The sequence below is a fragment of the Nerophis ophidion genome, linkage group LG04 (genome assembly GCF_033978795.1).
Source record: "Nerophis ophidion isolate RoL-2023_Sa linkage group LG04, RoL_Noph_v1.0, whole genome shotgun sequence".
NCBI lineage: Eukaryota > Metazoa > Chordata > Actinopteri > Syngnathiformes > Syngnathidae > Nerophis > Nerophis ophidion.
Genome location: NC_084614.1, coordinates 75,674,575 through 75,699,020, shown reverse-complemented (window position 1 = coordinate 75,699,020; position 24,446 = coordinate 75,674,575). Strand labels below are relative to the sequence as shown.

The 24,446-nt window shown below is 36.5% G+C and overlaps 1 protein-coding gene and 1 long non-coding RNA gene across 4 annotated transcripts in view; one reads left to right on the top strand and one right to left on the bottom strand.

The window, feature by feature from the left end:
• rab24 (RAB24, member RAS oncogene family) overlaps window positions 1-22,693 on the bottom strand; it is a 26,633-nt gene extending 3,940 nt beyond the window's left edge. Inside the window, exons 1-8 of one of the 3 annotated variants that reach the window (XM_061899080.1) lie at window positions 22,294-22,693; window positions 18,485-18,644; window positions 18,293-18,364; window positions 18,121-18,199; window positions 15,038-15,105; window positions 10,739-10,838; window positions 10,444-10,494; window positions 8,844-8,903 (exon numbers count right to left, since the gene is read on the bottom strand). In XM_061899080.1, coding sequence (XP_061755064.1) covers window positions 8,844-8,903; window positions 10,444-10,494; window positions 10,739-10,838; window positions 15,038-15,105; window positions 18,121-18,199; window positions 18,293-18,364; window positions 18,485-18,601 — 547 coding nt within the window. In that variant the 5' untranslated portion in view covers window positions 18,602-18,644; window positions 22,294-22,693. The remainder of the gene's footprint in view (window positions 1-8,843; window positions 8,904-10,443; window positions 10,495-10,738; window positions 10,839-15,037; window positions 15,106-18,120; window positions 18,200-18,292; window positions 18,365-18,484; window positions 18,645-22,293) is intronic. The other 2 variants (XM_061899082.1, XM_061899081.1) reach the window with 2 other exon arrangements.
• LOC133551896 (uncharacterized) overlaps window positions 1-24,446 on the top strand; it is a 30,378-nt gene extending 5,932 nt beyond the window's left edge. The window contains exons 2-4 of the long non-coding RNA XR_009806580.1: window positions 162-232; window positions 2,159-2,289; window positions 20,074-24,446. This is a non-coding gene — a long non-coding RNA (uncharacterized LOC133551896). The remainder of the gene's footprint in view (window positions 1-161; window positions 233-2,158; window positions 2,290-20,073) is intronic.

The following is a 24,446-nucleotide window of genomic DNA, read 5'->3' as shown; positions in this document are numbered from 1 at the left end:
CGAGCTCATTAGCATTAATTTGCGATGTCATCCAAAATGGCGTCGTCGTACAAATTGACCTTTGTTTGCCTTCTCATATCTTGTAAGGTAGCATTACAGCATGTATGTGAATACATTTGCATAATATATGTACATGTTGACTATATTATTTGTCTTTTTAGTTTCACCCTTTTGAATGTCAATGAACCTGCTGACAAGGCTCACCGGTCTTCAGAGTCGTGGCATAAGAAAGGTGTTGAACATCTAATATGTTGTCTTTGTAGCAAAACCATTCCTATATTCCAGGGGTCAGGAACCTTTTTGGCTGAGAGAGCCATGAAAGCCAAATATTTCAAAATGTATTTCCGTGAGAGCCATATCATATTTTTTAACACCGAATACAACTAAATGTGTGCATTTTTAAGTAGGACCAACATTTTTACAGTATAATAAGTCTCTAATTCTTTTTAATAACATTGTTATTCTGAAGCTAACCAATAATAAATCAAATGTCATGTCTGTTGATCATGTTTTTGTTTGGCCATGTGCTGTTTGTCCTTTGGACTCTTTAAGTTCCTGTTTTTTTCCACTCCCTTGTCTGGTTTCCTTGGTTACTCATTTTGTCCACCTGTCTCTGGTGGACAAAATGCCCGCTCACCTGCTTCCCCGAGCACTAATCAGACGCAGTATTCAAGCTCGTCTTTGCCAGTCAGTCGCCCTGTGCTGACTTGTTTCATGCCTTGCCATAGTTTCGTGCTTCATGCCATGCCAAGTAAGTTTTGTTTGATTTATGTTCTTAGTCTGTTTATGCGTTAGCTTTGTTCCTTAGCCCAAGTTGTGCCTCCGCTGTGAGCAATTTTTGTTTGTATATTTTTTTAGGTAAAATTAAATCATGTTTTTACCTAAATGCCATGTCCCGAGTAGTCCGTCTGCCTTACTGGGAGAACAACAAGCCGCAACCCCCCCGCATCGTGACATAAAATACTTCTTACCATTAATGAGACTTCTTGAACAGGTGCGGTAAAAAACGGATGGATGGATTTAAATGCATGAGAATGTTTTGTATTTTGCACGTTATTTTTAGCACTGTGATTAGAGAAATTATTCATAATTATTGCGTTAAGCAATGTCAGCTAAGATTTATCCAAGAGCCAGATGCAGTCTTCAAAAGAGCCACATCTTGCTCTAGAGCAGGGATCGGGAACCTTTTTGGCTGAGAGAGCCATGAAAGCCAAATATTTCAAAATGTATTTCCGTGAGAGCCATATCATATTTTTTAACACCGAATACAACTAAATGTGTGCATTTTTAAGTAGGACCAACATTTTTACAGTATAATAAGTCTCTAATTCTTTTTAATAACATTGTTATTCTGAAGCTAACCAATAATAAATCCAATGTCATGTCTGTTGATCATGTTTTTGTTTGGCCATGTGCTGTTTGTCCTTTGGACTCTTTAAGTTCCTGTTTTTTTCCACTCCCTTGTCTGGTTTCCTTGGTTACTCATTTTGTCCACCTGTCTCTGGTGGACAAAATGCCCGCTCACCTGCTTCCCCGAGCACTAATCAGAGGCAGTATTCAAGCTCGTCTTTGCCAGTCAGTCGCCCTGTGCTGACTTGTTTCATGCCTTGCCATAGTTTCGTGCTTCATGCCATGCCAAGTAAGTTTTGTTTGATTTATGTTCATAGTCTGTTTATGCGTTAGCTTTGTTCCTTAGCCCAAGTTGTGCCTCCGCTGTGAGGGATTTTTGTTTGTATATTTTTTTTAGTTAAATTTAAATCATGTTTTTACCTAAATGCCATGTCCCGAGTAGTCGGTCTGCCTTCCTGGGAGAACCCCACCCCCCGCATCGTGACATAAAATACTTCTTACCATTAATGAGACTTCTTGAACAGGTGCGGTAAAAAACGGATTGATGGATTTAAGTGCATGAGAATGTTTTGCATTTTGCACGTTATTTTTAGCACTGTGATTAGAGAAATTATTCATAATGATCGCGTTAAGCGTTAAGATTTATCTGAGAGCCAGATGCAGTCATCAAAAGAGCCACATCTGGCTCTAGAGCCATAGTTTCCCTACCCCTGATCTAATATGTTGTCTTTGTAGCATATTCAATTGAATATAGATTGAAAAGGATTTGCAAATCATTGTATTCTGTTTTTATTTACCTCTAACACAGTGGTTCTTAACTTGGGTTCCATAGGGGTTCGGTGAGTCGGCCTCAGGCCGGAGGTCAAAACACACTCGACTCATCGTATAAATACAAACTTCTCCCTATTACGGGTACGGCAACATCTGACTGATTTGCAGGTGCGTAATTTGTTGTGAGTTTAGGCACTGTGTTGGTTTTGTTGTCTGAACAAGGTGATGTTCATTCACGGTTCATTTTGTGCACCAGTAAAAAAAACAATGTAACACTTTAGTATGGGGAACATATTCACCACTAATTAGTTGTTTATTAACATGCAAATTAGTAACATATTGGCTCTTAACTAGTCATTATTAAGTACTTATTAATGCCTTATTTCAGTGGTTCTCAAATGGGGGTACTTGAAGGTATACCAAGGGGTATGTGAGATTTTTTTTAAATATTCTAAAAATAGCAACAATTCAAAAATCCTTTATAAATACGTTAATTGAATAATACTTCAACAAAATATGGATGTAAGTTCATAAACTGTGAAAAGAAATGCAACAATGCAATATTCAGTGTTGACAGCTAGATTTTTTGTGGACACGTTCCATAAATATTGATGTTAAGGATTTCTTTTTTTGTAAAGAAATGTTTAGAATTAAGTTGATGAATCCAGATGGATCTCTATTACAATCCCCAAAGAGGGCACTTTAAGTTGATGATTACTTCTATGTGTAGAAATTGTTATTTACAATTTAATCACTTGTTTATTTTTCAACTAGTTTTTAGTTATTTTTATATCTTTTTTTCCAAATAGTTCAAGAAAGACCACTACAAACGAGCAATATTTTGCACTGTTATACAATTTAATAAATCCGAAACTGATGACATAGTGCTGTATTTTACTTCTTTATCTCTTTTTTTCAACCAAAAATGCTTTGCTCTGATTAGGGGGTACTTGAATTAAAAAAATGTTCAGAGGGGGTACTTCACTGAAAAAAGGTTGAGAACCACTGCGTTAAACTTTTCAATCTGGCCCGCCGGTCGTTCCCATATAACTTTTTTAGATCTTTAAGATGGAAAGTGTAGCTGCCATTATGTTGTGCAGTGATGTTTTCAAATGACCATAAGTCTTGAACTATACAAAGTATTTCAATGGTTGGAATATTTTAGTGACTACTGTTGTCCTGATACCAATATTATTTCGATACTTTTCTAAATAAAGGGGACCAGAAAAAAATGCATTATTGGCTTTATTTTGACAAAAAAATCTTAGAGTGTGGCGGACCGGTAGTTTTCAGAGGCGGAATGGTACCGAATATGATTCATTAGAATCGCGATACTATACTAATACCTGTATACCGTACAACCCTACTAGTTACTATGGTAATCTACGTCACAGCAGGTCAGACGAGGCACCAAGCAGTGTGGGTGGGGAGTGTTTCCAGAGCGGGCAGCCTGAAATGCGGGTGTCCGGGACTGAGGCGGAAGGAGATTTTTACAACAAAGTTCTAAAGATTAGTGAAATATCAGATTGTAGATGTTTTTTGTTTTTTTTACTCTTCGCGTTACTATTTCGCTGTTTGTTGCATTTTGCTTGATTGTAAAATATGTGGATGGAGAGGGGGTGTGACGGTCATATGTTCTCAATATTCTGGGTTTTATCGTTCATAGAAAAAAAATACAATTCCATTCCGTTTTTAAGACGGTCTGTCATAACATTTTTAGAATTCAATCAGACTTTATCGTGAGGTTTTGTATTAGTTTTTCTAAAAATAGATATACCGGCCCCCAGTCTAAGTCTATATGTTATATTTCATATTGCTACTATGGTACATTTTTAGTCTAATTTTTACCTGCATTATCCTCTTCATCCTTTGTAACTGAGCTACTGTGTCGAAGTCTATATTGAAAGTTTTTTTAATCAATTAATTCCAGGTACTACACTAATCAAACTGATGACATAGTGCTGTATTTTACTTTTTTATCTCTTTTTTTCAACCAAAAATGCTTTGCTCTAATTAGGGGGTACTTGAATTAAAAACATGTTCACAGGGGTTACATCACTGAAAAAATGTTGAGAACCCCTGCCTTATTTGACGTGGCCTTATCCCAACCCTAACCAAATAATTCTAAATTAAGCCTTTATTACTTCGAATATGTTCCCCTCGTGTCCAAATAACTCTAAATTAAGTCTTTGTTACTTAGAATATGTTCCCCATACTAAAGTGTTACCAAAAACATATAATAATAATTATAAAAAAACAAAAACATTTTATTTTTTACAAAAGAAGGGTTCGGTGAATTGGCATGTGAAACTGGTGGGATTCGGTACCTCCAACGAGATTAAGAACCACTGCTCTAAAACAATTTCCCAACTCATATGGAAACAGGGTTTGTATTAAACAAGGGTTATATGTCGTCTTGGTGCTGCGCCATGCAGAGCCCAGAACCTTACCAACTGCTTTAGATCTGTTAAAGTTGACTGAAGTGAAAGACTGTATTCATTTCATAATTCTACTAACTTTAGGACATCCGTTCACTGTATTAGGCAAGTGTTGGGACACTCTACTGACACCTGGTGGCCAGTCAGTATACACACCTACATATCGTCTTGTTTATTTCTCTTGAATAAATCCTGCAGAATGGACTGATCGTCGACTATTGGCAAACTCTAACCAATCAGATTCGACTATAAAAATTCTGAAGGGGGAAGACAACACTACTGACTATAAACATGTTGGAAAACCCAAATTCGAGCAAGTGCGTTGCCGTTGCGATACGGCGCTTGCACTTATGTCATTTGTCGACTGGCAGCAAGTGTGTTATTCCCTCGATTGTGTCACGACTGTACACATTGGTCGGTCCCTCCAGGAAGTCACACACATTCAAACAATGCCAGTGAACTATGCAGCTTCACAACTTTGTCCAGTGCCCGCAACTTCCCCACACATATTGTCCAATCAGCGTCATTTTCCACCAATCAAATTAGTCTCTGGCAAGCGCTCAAACGCATGCATCAACTATTTAATCAAAACGTTGTTTTGTTGGTTTCTTATAGAGATGTCCGATAATGGCTTTTTTGCCGATATTCCGATATTGTCCGATATATACAGTCGTGGAATTAACACATTGTTATGCCTAATTTTGCTGTGATGCCCCGCTGGATGCATTAACCCAGTGGTTCTCAAACTTTTGTCCGTGATGTACCCCCTGTGAACATTTTTTTAATTCAAGTACCCCCTAATCAGAGCAAAGGGATAAAGAAGTAAAATACAGTACAATGTCATCAGTTTCTGATTTATTAAATTGTATAACAGTGCAAAAATATTGCTCATTTATAATGGTCTTTCTAGAACTATTTGGAAAAAAAGACATAAGAATAACTAAAAACTTGTTGAAAAGTAAACAAGTGATTCAATTATAAATAAAGATTTCTACACATAGAAGTAATCATCAACTAAAGTGCCCTCTTTGGGGATTGTAATAGAGATCCATCTGAATTCATGAACTTAATTCTAAACATTCATCCATCCATCTTAAACATCAATATTTATGGAACATGTCCACAAAAAAATCTAGCTGTCAACACTGAATATTGCATTGTTGCATTTCTTCTCACAGTTTATGAACTTACATTCATATTTTGTTTAAGTATTATTCGATAAATATATTTATAAAGGATTTTTGAATTGTTGCTATTTTTAGAATATTTAAAAAAAAATCTCACATACCCCTTGGCATACCTTCAAGTTTCCCCAGGGGTACGTTTACCCCCATTTGAGAACCACTGCATTAAACAATGTAACAAGGTTTTCCAAAATAAATCAACTCAAGTTATGGAAAAAATAATGCACTTTGTGAAGTCACAAAATGCATTATTTTTTTTAACATGCCTCAAAACAGCAGCTTGGAATTTGGGACTTGATCTCCCTGAGAAAGCATGAGGAGGTTGAGGTGGGTGGGGTGGGGGGTTTGGTAGGTGGTATGTATATTGTAGCGTCCCGGAAGAGTTAGTGCTGCAAGGGATCTGGGTATTTGTTCTGTTGTGTTTATGTTGTGTTACGGTGCGGATGGTCTCCCGAAATGTGTTTGTCATTCTTGTTCGGTGTAGGTTCACAGTGTGCCGCATGTTTGTAACAGTGTTAAAGTTGTTTATACGGCCACCCTCATTGTGACCTGTATGGCTGTCGATCAAGTATGCCTTGCATTCACGTGTGTGTCAAAAGCCGCAGATATTACGTGACTTGGCCGGCACGCAAAGGCAGTGCCTTTTAAGGTTTATTTAAAAAGTAAGAAATGTTACTTTTTAAAACAGATACCGATAATTGTGAAGCCAATACTGATATTTTCCGATACTATATTTTAAAGCATTTATCGGCCGATAATATCGGCAGTCCACTATTATCGGACATCTCTAGTTTCTTGCGCGGATCAACATTTGCAATATTTCAACTATTGGTCAACTTCTCACATTTCCTCAACAAAGGCACACAGGACGCTTCCCTTTCCCTGCTTTCCTACTCAACTTTTTTGGAGACTCGGTTTTCCAAGTCTAAAACGTGGAATGGATTGTCTGGTCTCTCAAGGACAAGCTTGGGAGGACCTGTCAAACCTGACAGAGCATTTGCAGCTGGACACAGAATGAACGCATTGGGAGAAGTGGAGGATCAAGTGCCTGGCAACTCTTTCTGTTGAGTAATTAGATAATATTGACCTATTCCGAAATAAAATACCAAGGCATCTGCTGATTGGATTGAACTTTACCCTGGTGTTTCGACGAATTCGGAAGACGAGGGCCAACGTTCAAGGTACCTATAAGTGGTAGGCACTCAGACTGTGGCAGATTTCTGAACTAAATTGCAAACTACATAACATCTCGGAGAGGCTTTCCGCTCTGTAAGGCAAAATTACTAGAGATGGCCGATGATATCAGACTGCAGACGTTATCGGCCGATAAATGCTTCAAAATTTAATATCGGAAATTATCGGTATCGGTTTCAAAAAGTAAAATGTATGACTTTTTAAAACGCCGCTATGTACTCGGACGTAGGGAGAAGTACAGAGCGCTAATAAACCATAAGCCACTGCCTTTGCATGTCGGCCCAGTCACACAATATCTACAGCTCTTCACACACACACAAGTGAATCCAAGGCATACTTGGTCAACAGCCATATAGGTCACACTGAGGGTGGCCGTATAAACAACTTAAACACTGTTACAAATATGTGCCACACTGTGAACCCACACCGAACAAGAATGACAAACACATTTCGGGAGAACATCCGCACTGTAACAACAGCACAAATACCCAGAACCCCTTGCAGCACTAACTCTTCCGGGACGCTACAATATACACCCTCGCTACCTCCTACCCCCCCACCTCAACCACCTCATGCTCTCTCAGGGAGAGCATGACCCACATTCCAAGCTGCTGTTTTGAAGCATGTTAAAAAAAAATAATGCACTTTGTGACTTCAATAATAAATATGGCAGTGCCATGTTGGCATTTTTTTCCATAACTTGATTTGATTTATTTTGGAAAACCTTGTTACATTGTTTAATGCATCCAGCAGGGCATCACAACAAAATTAAGCATAATAATGTGTTAATTCCACGACTGTATATATCGGTATCGGTTGATATCGGTATCGGTAATTAAGAGTTGGACAATATCGGAAATTTGTAGAAATGACCATACATTTGAGGACTAGGAGCGGAAAATTAGAGTAGACAAGCATTGGAATGCATCTACTAACCCAAACATCATAATCTGCATTTTGGTAAAAAGGCAAATCTGCCTCTTCTCAAGTTGGATCTTTTTGATAGTTTGTTAAATCTATCTCATACAACAAAAATCTAATAAGTGTGACTTTACTGCAGCGACGACGTCGCTCCTGATGTTGCCATAGCAACAACTAAACCGTTTACAGTATTTTAATTTGAGCTTTGCAAGTAATAAAGACACAATTACAATATAACATACCGTATTTTTCGGACTATAAGTCGCAGTTTTTTTCATAGTTTGGCCCGGGGTGCGACTCAGGAGAGACTTATGTGTGAAATAATTAACACATTACCGTAAAATATCAAATAATATTATTTAGCTCATTCACGTAAGAGACTAGACGTATAAGATTTCATGGGATTTAGCGATTAGGAGTGACAGATTGTTTGGTAAACTTATAGCATGTTCTATATGTTATAGTTATTTGAATGACTCTTACCATAATATGTTGTGTTAACATACCAGGCACCTTCTCAGTTGGTTATTTATGCCTCATATAACGTACACTTATTCAGCCTGTTGTTCACTATTCTGTATTTATTTTAAATTGCCTTTCAAATGTCTATTCTTGGTGTTGGGTTTTATCAATTACATTTCCCCAAAAAATGCAACTTATACTCCAGTGTGACTTATATATGTTTTTTCCCTTCTTTATTATGCATTTTCGGCAGGTGCGACTTATACTCCAGAGCGACTTATAGTCCGAAAAATACGGTACACCCGTAAACGTGGATGCATATACAAAAGTGCAATAAATGTATCTGTACAGTAACTCTATTTATATCTGCAACTTATTGCTCTTTTATCTTGCACTACAATGAGCTAATGCAACAAAATTTTGTTCTTATCTGTACTGTAAAGTTCAAATTCCAATGACAATAAAAAGGAAGTCTGATGACTATTATCCCAATAGTTATGATCATGAATCAAAAGTGTCTCACCTGTCATGTTCTGGAAAGCTGTGTTGTTGTAGTCCTCGGCCACTTTTTGGAACAATTCGTCTGTTAGCGGAAGCAGAAAAAAAAGTTTAGTTTCATTCTAGGCTTCAATCCAACAACAAAAATATATTTGTTTTATTACTTTGACTGGTCTTAAGACATTGCTTTGATATTCATAGCCGGGAAGTTAAAGAACAATGAAGATACGCTTCATCTGAATGTCAAAGCTCATGAAATAGAAGAACTTCCATAACATATTATCATTTTATGATGGGACTGTTTAAAACGCAGCTTGTGGTTACAACTGTGAACAGTAGGTCTCAGAATGCATTGTAATTCAATCAATCAATGTTTATTTATATAGCCCTAAATCACAAGTGTCTTAAAGGGCTGCACAAACCACAACGACATCCTCGGTAGAGCCCACATAAGGGCAAGGAAAAACTGCTTCCTAACACACCTGATAAGCATCTGCCAGAGAATAAGAAGAGGGGGCAGGAAGGGTCAATTCAGTGACCCTGTGGTGATATCTAACTACAAACCCCGTTTCCATATGAGTTGGGAAATTGTGTTTGATGTAAATATAAACTGAATATAATGATCTGCAAATCATTTTCAACCCATATTCAGTTGAATATGCTACAAAGACAACATTTTTGATGTTCAAACTGATAAACTTTTTTTTGTGTGCAAATAATCATTAACTTTACAATTTGATGCCAGCAACACGTGACAAAGAAGTTGGGAAAGGTGGCAATAAATACTGATAATGTTGAGGAATGCTAATCAAACACTTATTTGGAACATCCCACAGGTGTGCAGGCTAATTGGGAACAGGTGGGTGCCATGATTGGGTATAAAAGCATCTTCCGTAAAATGCAAAGTAATTCACAAACAAGGATGGGGCGAGGGTCACCACTTTGTAAGCAAATTGTCGAACAGTTTTAGAACAACATATCTCAACAAGTTATTGCAAGGAATTTAGGGATTTTACCATCTACGGTCCGTAAAATCATCAAAAGGTTCAGAGAATCTGGAGAAATCACTGCACGTAAGTGATGATATTACAGACCTTCGATCCCTCAGGCGGTACTGCATCAAAAATCGACATCAGTGTGTAAAGGATATCACTACATGGGCTCAGTAACACTTCATAAAACCACTGTCAGTAACTACAGTTGGTCGCAACATTTGTAAGTGCAAGTTAAAACCCTACTATGCAAAGCGAAACCCATTTATCAACAACACCCAGTGACTAGCAACAAATCTTTTTCTTGTCAAATTTAAGCCCTTAGAAACAGAAAGGAAAACCTGAATTGCTGGTCTCGTCACACTGATTAATTGAGACTTTTATTAGTAGATTGCGCAGTACAGTACATATTGCGTACAATTGACCACTAAATGGTAACACCCGAATAAGTTTTTCAACTTGTTTGGGTCGGGGTCCACGTTAATCAATTCATGGTAACACAACCAATGTTGTAACGGTAAGATGCAAACGCAACCAATGTGGTACTGATACGCAAACAACCAATGTTGTAATAGTAAACGGCACATGATGTACACGAGTAAGGTTGTCTGCAGGAAATAGAGGGTGACTCACCAACGTTGCTTCCTGTTTTGCTGGAGGTTTCAAAATTTTGTGCATTGATTTCTAAAAGAAGAACAGCAAGTAAAAAATCAAGTCAGTCATTTAGTAATGAAATAAGTCGGTAGGTAAATAAGTGAGTAAATAAGATAGACAATAAATGAGTAAATAAGTACGTGAGTCAGTAATTAAATAAGGACAATGAGTGCGTGCGAGGGGGGAAAAAAGTCCCTGTTCCTCATTATGTGAGAGAGGATTTCCATGAATGTTCCTCTTTTAAAAAGTTGAATGAAAAGTTGGATTTTCTCACCTTCCGCAAAGTCCTGAACGTCATGAAAATCGACCTGCCGTAAGCTTCGGTCTTCTAGAAGCAGGTCCTTCTTGGTGCCACACAAGTAGATCTGACAGTGCTGCAAGCAGGTACAACTTTCTAAGGACAGGACACTGACTCTGGAAAACTCACTCACTCTGAAGAAACCAACTGTACAAACTAACCGACTACGTAGAAACTAACGCCGCAGAAACTGAGTTTACTAACTGAAACTAACTGACTTTGTTGAAACTGTAGAAACTAACTGACTGATGAAACTGAATCTGGAGAAAATGACTTAAAAACAAACTGACACTGTAGAAAATAACACGGCAAAAACTGACTTTAGAAACTCTCACTGTAAAAACTAACTTTCTGTAGAAACTGACTAAAAAAATGACTCTAGAAACTGACTGTAGGAACTGGCTGACTCTGTAGAAACTAGCTAACTCTAGAAACTGACTGTAGAAACTAACTGACCGTAGAAACTGACTGTAGTAACTAGCTGACTGTAGAAAACTAGCTGACTCTGTAGAAACTGTCTCTGTAAACTAGCTAACTCTAGAAACTGACTGTAGAAACTAGCTGACTCTAGAAACTGACTGTAGTAATTAGCTGACTGTAGAAAACTAGCTGGCTCTGTAGAAACTGTCTCTGTAAACTAGCTAACTCTATAAAATGACTGTAGAAACTAGCTGACTCTAGAAACTGACTGTAGTAATTAGCTGACTGTAGAAAACTAGCTGACTCTGTAGAAACTGTCTCTGTAAACTAGCTAACTCTAGAAACTGACTGTAGAAACTAACTGACTCTAGAAACTGACTGTAGAAACTAGCTGACTGTAGAAAACTAGCTGACACTGTAGAAACTGTCTCTGTAAACTAGCAAACTAGCTAACTCTAGAAACTGACTGTAGAAACTAGCTAACTCTAGAAACTGACTGTAGAAACTAGCTGACTCTAGAAACTCACTGTAGTAACTAGCTGACTGTAGAAAACTAGCTGACTCTGTAGAAACTGTCTCTGTAAACTAGCTAACTGTAGAAACTGACTGTAGAAACTAGCTGACTCTAGAAGCTAACTGTAGAAACTAGCTGACTCTAGAAACTGACTGTAGAAACTAGCTGACTCTAGAAGCTGACTGTAGAAACTAGCTGACTCTAGAAGCTAACTGTAGAAACTAGCTGACTCTAGAAGCTAACTGTAGAAACTATCTGACTCTAGAAACTGACTGTAGAAACTAGCTGACTGTAGAAACTGACTGTAGAAACTAGCTGACTCTAGAAGCTGACTGTAGAAACTAGCTGACTCTAGAAACTGACTGTAGTAACTAGCTGACTGTAGAAACTAGCTGACTCTGTAAAAACTTTCTGTAAAAACTGAGTCCGTAAAAACTGTTTTTGTAAATACTAACTGTGAAGAAACTGACTGTAGAAACTAGCTGACACTGTCGAAACTGACTGTAGAAACTAGGTGACTCTGTAGAAACTACCTGACTCTGTCAAAACTAATTTTAGAAACCAGCTGACTGTAGGAACTAGCTGACTCTCTAGAAACTGACTGTAGAAACTAGCTGACTCTGTAGAAACTGTCTCTGTAAAAACTGACTGTGTAGAAACCGACTGTAAAAACTAGCTGACACTGTCGAAACTGACTGTAGAAACTACCTGACTATAAACTGTCTCTGTAAAAACTGACTTTAGAAACTAGCTGACTCTGTAGAAACTGACTGTAGAAACTAGCTGATTCTAGAAACTGACTGTAGAAACTAGCTGACACTGTAGAAACTGACTGACTCTAGAAACTGACTGTAGAAACTACCTGACTCTGTATAAAATAACTGTCTCTGTAAAAACTAACTTTAGAAACTAGCTGACTGTAGGAACTAGCTGACTCTCTAGAAACTGACTGTAGAAACTAGCTGACTCTGTAGAAACTGTCTCTGTAAAAACTGACTGTGTAGAAACCGACTGTAAAAACTAGCTGACACTGTCGAAACTGACTGTAGAAACTACCTGACTCAATAAACTGTCTCTGTAAAAACTGACTTTAGAAACTAGCTGACTCTGTAGAAACTGACTGTAGAAACTAGCTGACTCTAGAAACTGACTGTAGAAACTAGCTGACACTGTAAAAACTAGGTGACAGTAGAAACTACCTGACTCTGTACAAACTAACTGTCTCTGTAAAAACGGACTAGAAACCAGCCGACTCTGTAGAAACTAGCTGACACTGTAGAAACTGACTGTAAAAACTGACTATAGGAACTGTCTCTGTAGAAACTTAACAGTTTCTGTAGAAACTGACTGTGTAGAAACTAGCTGACTGTAGAAACAGATTGGCCGTAAAAACTAATTGTCTCTGTAGAAACTGACTGTAGAAACTAGCTGACACTGTAGAAAAATGAGTGTAGAAACTAGGTGACTCTGTAGAAACTGACTGTAGAAACTAGCTGACACTGTAGAAAATGAGTGTAGAAACTAGGTGACTCTGTAGAAACTATCTGACTCTGTAGAAACTGTCTCTCTAAAAACTGACTGTAGAAACTAGCTGACTCTGTAGAAACTAGTAGAAACTGCAGAACCTGACTGACACTTTAAAAAATTACTGTAGAAATTTGACTGACTGTAGACACGAACTGACACTGTAGAAACTGACTGTAGAAACTGACACTGGAGAAAATGAATGTAGAAACTAGGTGACTCTGTAGAAAGTGAATGTAGAAACTAGGTGACTCTGTAGAAAGTGACTGTAGAAACTATCTGACTGTAGAAACTGTCTCTGTAAAAACTGTCTGTAGAAACTAGCTGACTGTAGAAACTAGTTGAAACTGCAGAAACAGACTGACACTGTAAAAATTTACTGTAGAAATTTGACTGACTGTAGACACGAACTGACACTGTAGAAACTGACAATGGAAAAAATGAGTGTAGAAACAAGGTGACTCTGTAAAAAGTGACTGTAGAAACTATCTGACTCTGTAAAAACTGCTTCTGTAAAAACTGACTGTAGAAACTAGCTGACTGTAGAAACTAGTTGAAACTACAGAAACTGACTGACACTGTAAAAATTTACTGTAGAAATTTGACTGACTGTAGACACAAACTGACACTGTAGAAACTAGCTGACACTGTAGAAACTGACTGTAAAAAACTGACAATAGAAACTGTCTCTGTAAGACTGCAGAAACTTAACGGTCTCTGTAGAAACTGACTGTAGAAACTCACTGACTCTGTAGAAACTGCCTGTAGAAACTAGCTGACACTGTAGAAAATGAGTGTAGAAACTAGGTGACTCTGTAGAAACTATCTGACTCTGTAAAAACTGTCTCTCTAAAAACTGACTGTAGAAACTAGCTGACTCTGTAGAAACTAGTAGAAACTGCAGAACCTGACTGACACTTTAAAAATTTACTGTAGAAATTTGACTGACTGTAGACACGAACTGACACTGTAGAAACTGACTGTAGAAACTGACACTGGAGAAAATGAATGTAGAAACTAGGTGACTCCGTAGAAAGTGAATGTAGAAACTAGGTGACTCTGTAGAAAGTGACTGTAGAAACTATCTGACTGTAGAAACTGTCTCTGTAAAAACTGTCTGTAGAAACTAGCTGACTCTTTAGAAACTAGTTGAAACTGCAGAAACAGACTGACACTGTAAAAATTTACTGTAGAAATTTGACTGACTGTAGACACAAACTGACACTGTAGAAACTGACAATGGAAAAAATGAGTGTAGAAACAAGGTGACTCTGTAAAAAGTGACTGTAGAAACTATCTGACTCTGTAAAAACTGCTTCTGTAAAAACTGACTGTAGAAACTAGCTGACTCTGTAGAAACTAGTTGAAACTACAGAAACTGACTGACACTGTAAAAATTTACTGTAGAATTTTGACTGACTGTAGACACAAACTGACACTGTAGAAACTAGCTGACACTGTAGAAACTGACTGTGAAAAACTGACAATAGAAACTGTCTCTGTAAGACTGCAGAAACTTAACGGTCTCTGTAGAAACTGACTGTAGAAACTCACTGACTCTGTAGAAACTGCCTGTAGAAACTCACTGACTCTGTAGAAGCTATCTCTGAGACTATTTCTGTAGAAACGGTCCACTGTAGAAACAAACAGTGTTTGTTGAAACGGTCTCTGTAGTAACTGTAGAGACTAACTAAATCTGTAGACTCTGACGCTGAGGAAAATGAACTGACTCTGAAGAAGCGAACACTGAAGAAACAGACCGTAGGAACTGACTGAAGAAAGTAACGCACTCTGCAGAAGGTAACTAACTCTCCTACCTCCTCACACTTCTGAAGCTCCTTCACCCAGAAAGCAGCACGCTGGAAACTGCTGCTGTCAGTCAGATCTGCAAGTCCACAATAAAACATTATTAATAACAGATGGGAGTATGACACATATTAGTATCACACAAACTATAGCATACATACTTGCATCATACTCATATTCAGTAACATACTTGCATCGCACTTACACACTAACACAAGTACACATGCACACTAGGAACAACATTATTTTGCAGCACAGAAAATAAATACTAATTAATTTTGTTTATAAATTTGCATTCAAACTGGAATGAAAGTTCTGGCAGATTAGATTTATCATCTTATAAAGAAAAAGCTAAATTATTAATAATTATTACAGATTTTGGGGGAATGATTATTTATCCAGACATAATTTTAAAAACTCAGCAAATAAATTTAAAGACCGGAAGTAACACACTGCAAAAACTGAAATCTAAGTAACATTAAATATCTCAAAAAAGGTTGATATTTGCTTAATTTCTGTCTGATAAGATACTTTTTCTCACTAAGCAGATTTTATGTTCGAGTTTTTTACTTGTCTTAAGGGTTTGGGTCCTAAATGATCTCAGTAAGATACTACAGCTTGTTGCTGAGATCTTAAGACCTATATTGAGTATAACATGTTTCAAACTAGAATATCAACTGTTGCAAAGCTGTGTCATCAACACGCACAAGTATAAAACTACTTTTTTAAAGTAATCATTATTGTGTCTCATAATTAAAACAGATGACAGCCAAATGGGACTTTGCTGTTTTATTTTCAATGAAACAATAGAACATACGTACTCATATAGTAGTACAGTTGTTATTAGTGAGAATATACTTATTTGAAGGTATTTTGGGATTTATTGAGGTTAGCTAATTTTACTTGTTTTGGAAAGTCTTGACAAGCCAAATTTTCTTGTTCTATTGGCAGATAATTTTGCTTAGTTCAAATAAAATACCCCTCATTTTTGTATTTTTTCCCCTTGTTTTTAAACACTGACTTTTTGCAGTGCAACCAATTGATGATGAATATTATACACATTAAATTAATATTAATTACAATTATATTAGGGTTTTTTTTTGTGGTTACATTTCAAACAAATAAATGTATATGGAAGTCCTAAAAGGATTTGTTTTTTATTGTGTTGTCTACTATAAAGAAAACCATGATTAATTAGGATTTAATAATAATTAATAATAATAATATTTTTTTAAGAACATTTTAAAAAGATAACTTAATAAAAGTAACAAGCAAGTGATTATAAATATACACAAGTTAATATTAAATTATTAACTTTCCCATGTTAAATGTGTTTGAGTTTGAGTTTATTTGGAACATGCAAGCATACAACATGATGCATCACAATTTCCAGTTTCTCCATTCAACATGTTTGAAAAGGAGTAGGAAGAAGCAGAGCTTATTTAATCCTACCCCTTTTCTTTTCCATAACCAATGCTAAAACTTTTGTTCACCTCCTGTTCTCAATTTATTCACAATATACTCCATAAGTAATCACAATAAAAATAAATAAATACATAATAATTGGTGAAGTAAGTTATATATGATGTGAGATTATTTTGAAAATGAACGGATGGATGGATGAAATAATTTCAGAATGTTTAACATGGTTCTTCTCTGTACTTTGTAAACACTAAGTTTGAAGAGTTTCTTGAAGTGGATTATATTAATACATTGTCTGATTTCTTTGCTTAATCCATTCCATACTTTAATTCCACATACAGATATACTGAAGGTCTTAAGTGTTGTACGTGCATACAAATGTTTTAATATACATTTTTCTCAGAAATTATATCTCTCCTCTTTTTTTTAGAATAATTGTTGTATATTCCTGTGTAGAAAAATACATTTAGATAAATGCACAGGAATTTATACTACTTTTACATTTTTATGGTGAAATTAAAATTAATATTGTACATAGGAAGTGAAAAAGGTATTATTATGGTAATTTCTGCATTTATCATTTAGATGTGCTCCAATAAAAAACATTTAAGTGTACATAAATTACCATGAATTGATTAACGTGGACCCCGACTTAAACAAGTTGAAAAACTTATTCGGGTGTTACCATTTAGTGGTCAATTGTATGGAATATGTACTGTACTGTGCAATCTACTAATAAAAGTTTCAATCAATCAATCAATGACATTGAATCTGTGGGGGAAATTTCACTGCAGTTTTTTTCAAAAGTACACAAAAATACTAGAGCTGTCCGATAACATTGGACTGCCGATAATGTTATTGGCCGATAAATGCTTTAAAATGTAACATCGGAAATTATCGTTATCGGTTTCGATTTCAAAAAGTAAAATGTATTACTTTTTAAAACGCCACTGTGTACACGGACGTAGAGAGAAGTTCAGAGTGCCAATAAACCTTAAAGGCACTGCCTTTGGTGCCACCCCAATCCCATAATATCTACAGCTTTTCACACACACAAGTGAATGCATACTTGGTCAACAGCCATACAGGTCACACTGAGGGTGGCCGTAAAAACAACTTTAACACTGTTACAAATATGTAAACCCACACCGAACAAGAATGACAAACACATTTCGGGAGAACATCCGCACCGTAACACAACAGGACAAATACCCAGAACCCATTGCAGCACTAACTCTTCCGGGACGTTACAATATACACCCCAGCTACCACCTCAACCTCCTCGTTCTCTCTCAGGGAGAGAATGTCCCAAATTCAAAGCTGCTGTTTTGAGGCATGTTACAAAAAATAATGCATTTTGTGACTTCAATAATAAATATGGCAGTGCCATGTTGCATTTTTTTTTCCATAACTTGAGTTGATTTATTTTGGAAAACCTTGTTACATTGTTTCATGCATCCAGCGGGGCATCACAACAAAATTAGACATAGTCATGTGTTAATTCCACGACTATATATATATATATATATATATATATATATATTTATATATATATATCGGTTGATATTGGTATCGGTAATTAAGAGTCGGACAATAGTCGGACATCTCTACTAAATACAGCAGTTGAACACAATAAAAAGATCATATAAATGCAAATAAAAGTGTTGTTTACCATAGCAGACGATGGCCGCCCGGGCCCCTCTGTAGTAGATTCTGCTCATGGCTTCGTAGCGTTCCGACCCGGCCGTGTCCTGATTGCGCAAGACAAGACAAACTCATCCATTCAAGCCCGTTCAAGAGTCATGAATTTGTCCCCGGGCAAAATGTGAGATTTAAAGACGTACCCATATTCCCAGAGTGATGACTTTGTGTCCCACTTGGATTGGCTTGGCCACAAACGCAGCACCAATAGTCTGCTGAGGGCACAATCATTAGTAACACATTCTCAATTCCCGTCAGTACCCAACAACGTTTTCGTGAAGCTCTCGTAAAACGAGCTCCTTTCATCCGATTTTGACTAGCTGACGCTCACGTACGTTCTGATATGGCCCGACCAGGAAGCGCTGATGAACGTATCTTTCTACCAAGCTGGTCTTGCCCACGCTCTCCTTTCCCAGCATCACCACCTTGGCATCCACGCGCATGCCGCTCATCTTCCTGGCGGTCAGGACCAGGTTAGGATGGCAAGGAAGGGTGCTGCAGAAATGAAATATCGCAAATAAAAACACAACGATATGACAGGTTCAGAAATTCCGGAATTATCACAGAAATCATTGAACCAAGTTTTATTCAAAACATTTAATACCATAAATTGACACAGAATTTACTTTCATTGACAGAAGAACATATTGTTCTGACTTTTTAAGAACCATATTACCGCATTTTTAAGTCGCACCTGCCGAAGATGCATAACAAAGAAGGAAAAAAACATAAATAAGTCGCACTGGAGTATAAGTCGCATTTTTGGGGGGAAATTTATTTGATAAAACCCAACACCAAGACGAGACATTTGAAAGGCAATTTAAAATAAATAAAGAATAGTGAACAACAGGCTGAATAAATGTACGTTATATGAGGCATAAATAACCAACTGAGAAGGTGCCTGGTATGTTAACGTAACATATTATGTTAAGAGTCATTCAAATAACTATAACATATAGAACATGCTATAAGTTTACCAAACAATCTGTCACTCCTAATCGCTAAATCCCATGAAATCTTATACTTCTAGTCTCTTACGTGAATGAGCCAAATAATATTATTTGATATTTTACGGTAATGTGTTAATAATTTCACACATAAGTCGCTCCTGATTATAAGTCGCACCCTGGCCAAACTATGAAAAAAAACTGCGACTTATAGTCTGAAAAATACGGTAAATATGTATAGTAAAGTGTTTTTTTGTTTTTATTGCCCCTTGCAGAACTAACTCTTCTGGGACACTACAAAACCCCGCCCAGCTCATTGTTATTTTATTTGCAGATTTATTAGGTTGTGGAAAAAGTTAATGTTGATGTTTACCTCAGAAGGCAGCAAATACAAAAGAGGCATTCATTTGTTTTATTTTAATGTTATTTAATACACCATCGATGTTTTTCGTTTGTTTTGTGAAAGTTGATTTTGCCCTATTAAGTTATATAAGCGTTGCTTGTTCCATATTCAGTGTTACAGCAAATCAGTGTAGCAAACTGAGCAATAATTAACGTTTTATTCATGCACTTTCTCTTAAATGTTTGATTCATTCATTATTGTTATTTTATTTTCAAACCTATTTTTAGCCCGTGGAAAAAGTTTATTTTGATATTTACCTCAGAAGGCTGCAAAAAAAGAGGCATTCAATTTGTATTTCCATTTCATTTGATATGCCATTGATATTTTTTAATTATTATTATTAATTGAATTTCGATTTTGCGTGTCACTATAAAGTTATATATGCCTTGCTTGTTCAATATCCGATGCAAAACTTGTTTGAGTCCCTACTAAAGGGTTAATTTGAGACACTTGTGATTTAGGGCTATATAAATAAACATTGATTGACTGATTGATTGAATTTGTTCAACCTTAGCTTTGTTTAGCTCTGTATTTGAGTTTGACACCCCTGCTTTAAGTGGTTTTCCCTTCACAGGTGTCGTAGATTTGATGCAATCAGTGACAATTGACAAGATTAACAGTCAGGAAAATAAAGGAAACGCATTGAAATGAGAAGGTGAGTCCAACCTTTTGTTGATCTGATCACTGACCGTATAGGTAAGAGCTTTTACAGGCAAAACAAATTGCATGATTAATCAAAGCGTGTACATGATTAGTGTGTTTTGTTGTGATTAATCACATGAGTTAACGCGTTTATTTTGACTGTCATCTCTTATAATAATAATAAAAATAATAATCCTTGTTGTTTTAAGTTTTTGATTTACAATTGTTGTCATCCTTATATTTCCCGATTGATTAGTGTAGTACTTGGAATTAATTAAACTTTCAATATAGACTTAGACACAGTAACTCAGTTAGAAAGGATGGAAAGTGTAACGATAGAAAGGATAATGCAAGTAAAAAGTAGACTAAAAATGTACCATAGTAGCAATATAAAATATAACATATAGACTTAGACCGGGGGCCGGTATATCTATTTTTAGAAAAACTAATTCAAAAACTCACGATAAAGTCGGATTGATTTCTAAAAATGTTATGACAGACCGTCTTAAAAACGGAATGGAATTGTATTTTTTTTCCTATGAACGATAAAACCCAGAATATTGAGAACATATGAACGTCACACCCCCTCTCCATCCACATATTTTACAATCAAGCAAAATGCAACAAACAGCGAAATATGAACGCGAAGGGTCTGACCTGCTGTGACGTAGATTACCATAGTAACTAGTAGGTCAATACTAATGAATCATATTCGGTACCATACCGCCTCTGACAAGTACCAGTCCGCCACACTCTAAGATTTTTTTGTTAAAATAAAGCCAATAATGCAATTTCTTCTGGTCCCCTTTATTTAGAAAAGTATCAAAAAGTACCAAAAAGTATCAAAATAATATTGGTATCAGAACACTAGTCACTAAAATATTCCAACCATTGAAATACTTTGTATAGACATCACTGCACAACATAATGGCAGCTACACTTTCCATCTTAAAGATCTAAAAAAGTTATATGGGAACGACCGGCGGGCCAGATTGAAAAGCTTAACGCAGGGGTCCTCAACCTTTTTTCAGTGATGTACCCCCTTTTTTAATTCAAGTACCCCCTAGTCAGAGCAAAGCATTTTTGGTTGGAAAAAAAGAGATAAAGAAGTAAAATACAGCACTATGTCATCAGTTTCTGATTTATTAAATTGTATAACAGTGCTAAATATTGCTCGTTTGTAGTGGTCTTTGTTGAACTATTTGGAAAAAAAGATATAAAAACAACTAAAAACTTGTTGAAAAATAAACAAGTGATTCAATTACAAATAAATATTTCTACACATAGAAGTAATCATCAACTTAAAGTGCCCTCTTTGGGGATTGTAATAAAGATCCATCTGGGTTCATGAACATAATTCTAAACATTTCTTCACAAAAAAGAAATCTTTAACATCAATATTTATGGAACATGTCCACAAAAAATGTAGCTGTCAACACTGAATATTGCATTGTTGCATTTCTTTTCGCAGTTTATGAACTTATATTCATATTTTGTTGAAGTATTAATCAATAAATATATTTATAAAGGATTTTTGAATTGTTGCTATTTTTAGAATATTTTTTTTAAAATGTCACGTACCCCTTGGCATACATTCGAGTACCCCCAGGGGTACGCGTACCCCCATTTGAGAACCACTGACTTAACGGGATTTAATTTGTTCAGTTCTGATGTATACTGCTATATCATATTCTTATATCATAAATAATAAATACCATGTGCAATATTACAGTAGATGTAACAGCTGGAGCATAAAATAGAGATTAGATCCAGCAGAAAATAGACATTATAAACAAAGAGAGGTAGCTAACTTTCATAACATGATGGAAAAAAAAATTTTCTGTCTTAGTTTGTTACCAACATTTTTGAAAAGGAAAGTTATGGCATTTTGAAAGTCGCATTCAACAAAAAGGTCACAGCTAAAATTGACTTAATGTCAAGGACTTGACCAGAAATTCGTGCATTTTTACCGGTTTTAACTTTCTGAATACTTATCACAGGGACATTGTGCTTATCTCACTAGAATTGTCTTTACGAGACCTGTCTGATAATACCGGTTCTAATGTTGATTTACATGATCAACAACGGTTTTGTCCAAATTAAATGAAACTAGAAAAACAGGCAATAAAGAAACGATGGCGGCGACGCTTACCTAGCAGCTAGCTGGAAATATTGACCAGCATCCAAGTCACTCCACAATAACGGCGGCAAGCAGCAATAAAATGGGACGGCAACACCGGCGTCTACTTGGAGTCTTTACCGGGCTGAAGGTGCCAGAAAGCCGCTTGTCATCTTCACCCAGCCTCGCTGGCTAATAAAAGGAGCTGCGGTTCGTCAGCGTGTTGCGCAATGGCCAGAGGGAAATGTCACTCTAAACGTCGTCACGGGGAAAAATATCATGAAAATAGCTCGAACGTTGTAAATACTGTTAATTAATTAATTGTGTTTTAAAAAAATTAAATAAAAATGACTACGACGTGCATGAAGTTGAAATGTGTGTTTTTATGTGAGCGGGTGGGTAGGAACTAAATACGACATTTTGTTTCTGGGCGCAGGAAGTGATTGAATTGATTGTGGTATTTACCGGAAGTCTCCATTGATTCGATCAGAGCTGTGATTTAATCATTTCATAAAGTTAGAAAAAAATGCTGATGTATTTTTTTTTAATCAGTCAATTATTATTTTCGTTGAATGGTAATTTAAAAAATACCAACAATTACCAACATTGTTGATACAAATTATTAGGGGTGTGGGAAAAAATCGATTCTCATTTTTTTTTTAAAATCTTTGTTTTTGTCATTTAAATTATTATTATTATTAATATTTTGTTATCAATCCAACAAACCACTACACAGCAATACCATAACAATGCAATCCAATTCCAAAACCAAACCTGACCCAGCAACACTCAGAACTGCAATAAACAGAGCACTTGAGAGGAGACACAAACATCAAAAGTAGTGAAACCAAAATGAATATTATCAACAACAGTATCAATATTAGTTATAATTTCAGCATAGCAGTGATTAAAAATCCCTCATTGACAGTCTCATCTTAAAACTCATCTGTATACTCTAGCCTTTAAATAGACCTCCTTTTTAGACCAGTTGATCTGCCGCTTCTTTTCTTTCTCCTATGTCCCCCCCTCCCTTGTGGAGGGGGTCCGGTCCGATGACCATGGATGAAGTACTGACTGTCCAGAGTCGAGACCCAGGATGGACCGCTCGTCGGGACCCAGGATGGACCGCTCGCCTGTATCGGTTGGGGACATCTCTACGCTGCTGATCCGCTTGAGATGGTTTCCTGTGGACGGGACTCTCACTGCTGTCTTGGAGCCACTATGTATTGAACTTTCACAGTATCATGTTAGACCCGCTCGACATCCATTGCTTTCGGTCCCCTAGAGGGGGGGGGGTTGCCCACATCTGAGGTCCTCTCCAAGGTTTCTCATAGTCAGCATTGTCACTGGCGTCCCACTGAATGTGAATTCTCCCTGCCCACTGGGTGTGAGTTTTCCTTGCCCTTTTGTGGGTTCTTCCGAGGATGTTGTAGTCGTAATGATTTGTGCAGTCCTTTGAGACATTTGTGATTTGGGGCTATATAAATAAACATTGATTGATTATCATTAGACATTTATAAAAATGAAAAAAAGAACAATAGTGTCACAGTGGCTCACACTTGCTTCGCATCATGTTTTCACAAAGATAAAATAAGTCATATTTATGGTTTGTTTAATAGTTAAAACAAAATTACATTATTGCAATCAGTCGAAAAAACATTGTCCTCTACAATTATAAAAGCTTTTTCTTTTTTAAATCTACTACTCTGCTAGCATGTCAGCAGACTGGGGTAGATCCTGCTGAAATCCTATGTATTGAATGAATAAAGAATCGGAAAAATATCGTTTTTGAATCGAGAATCGCGTTGAATCGAAAAAAATCGATATATAATGGAATCGCGACCCCAAGAATCGATATTGAATCGAATCGTGGGACACCCAAAGATTCGCAGCCCTACAAATTATTGTTACAGTGTAATAATTATTGTTACTTGTGGTAATACCACTATGATACAACATTTGTATTATAATCCTTAAACAAAGTAAAAGGGAAACTCATGGGAATAATAACTTAATGGAGAACTGGGGGTGGGATTAAATAAATGATCTTCTTCCCACTCCCTTTCAGGCAAAATTGGACAATCATGCGTTACACACTATACATTACCTTTTGCACTATATTAATTTATATTATTATGTGTTGTCAACTTTGTACTTTTTTTTTAGTATTATTATTTTATGTGATT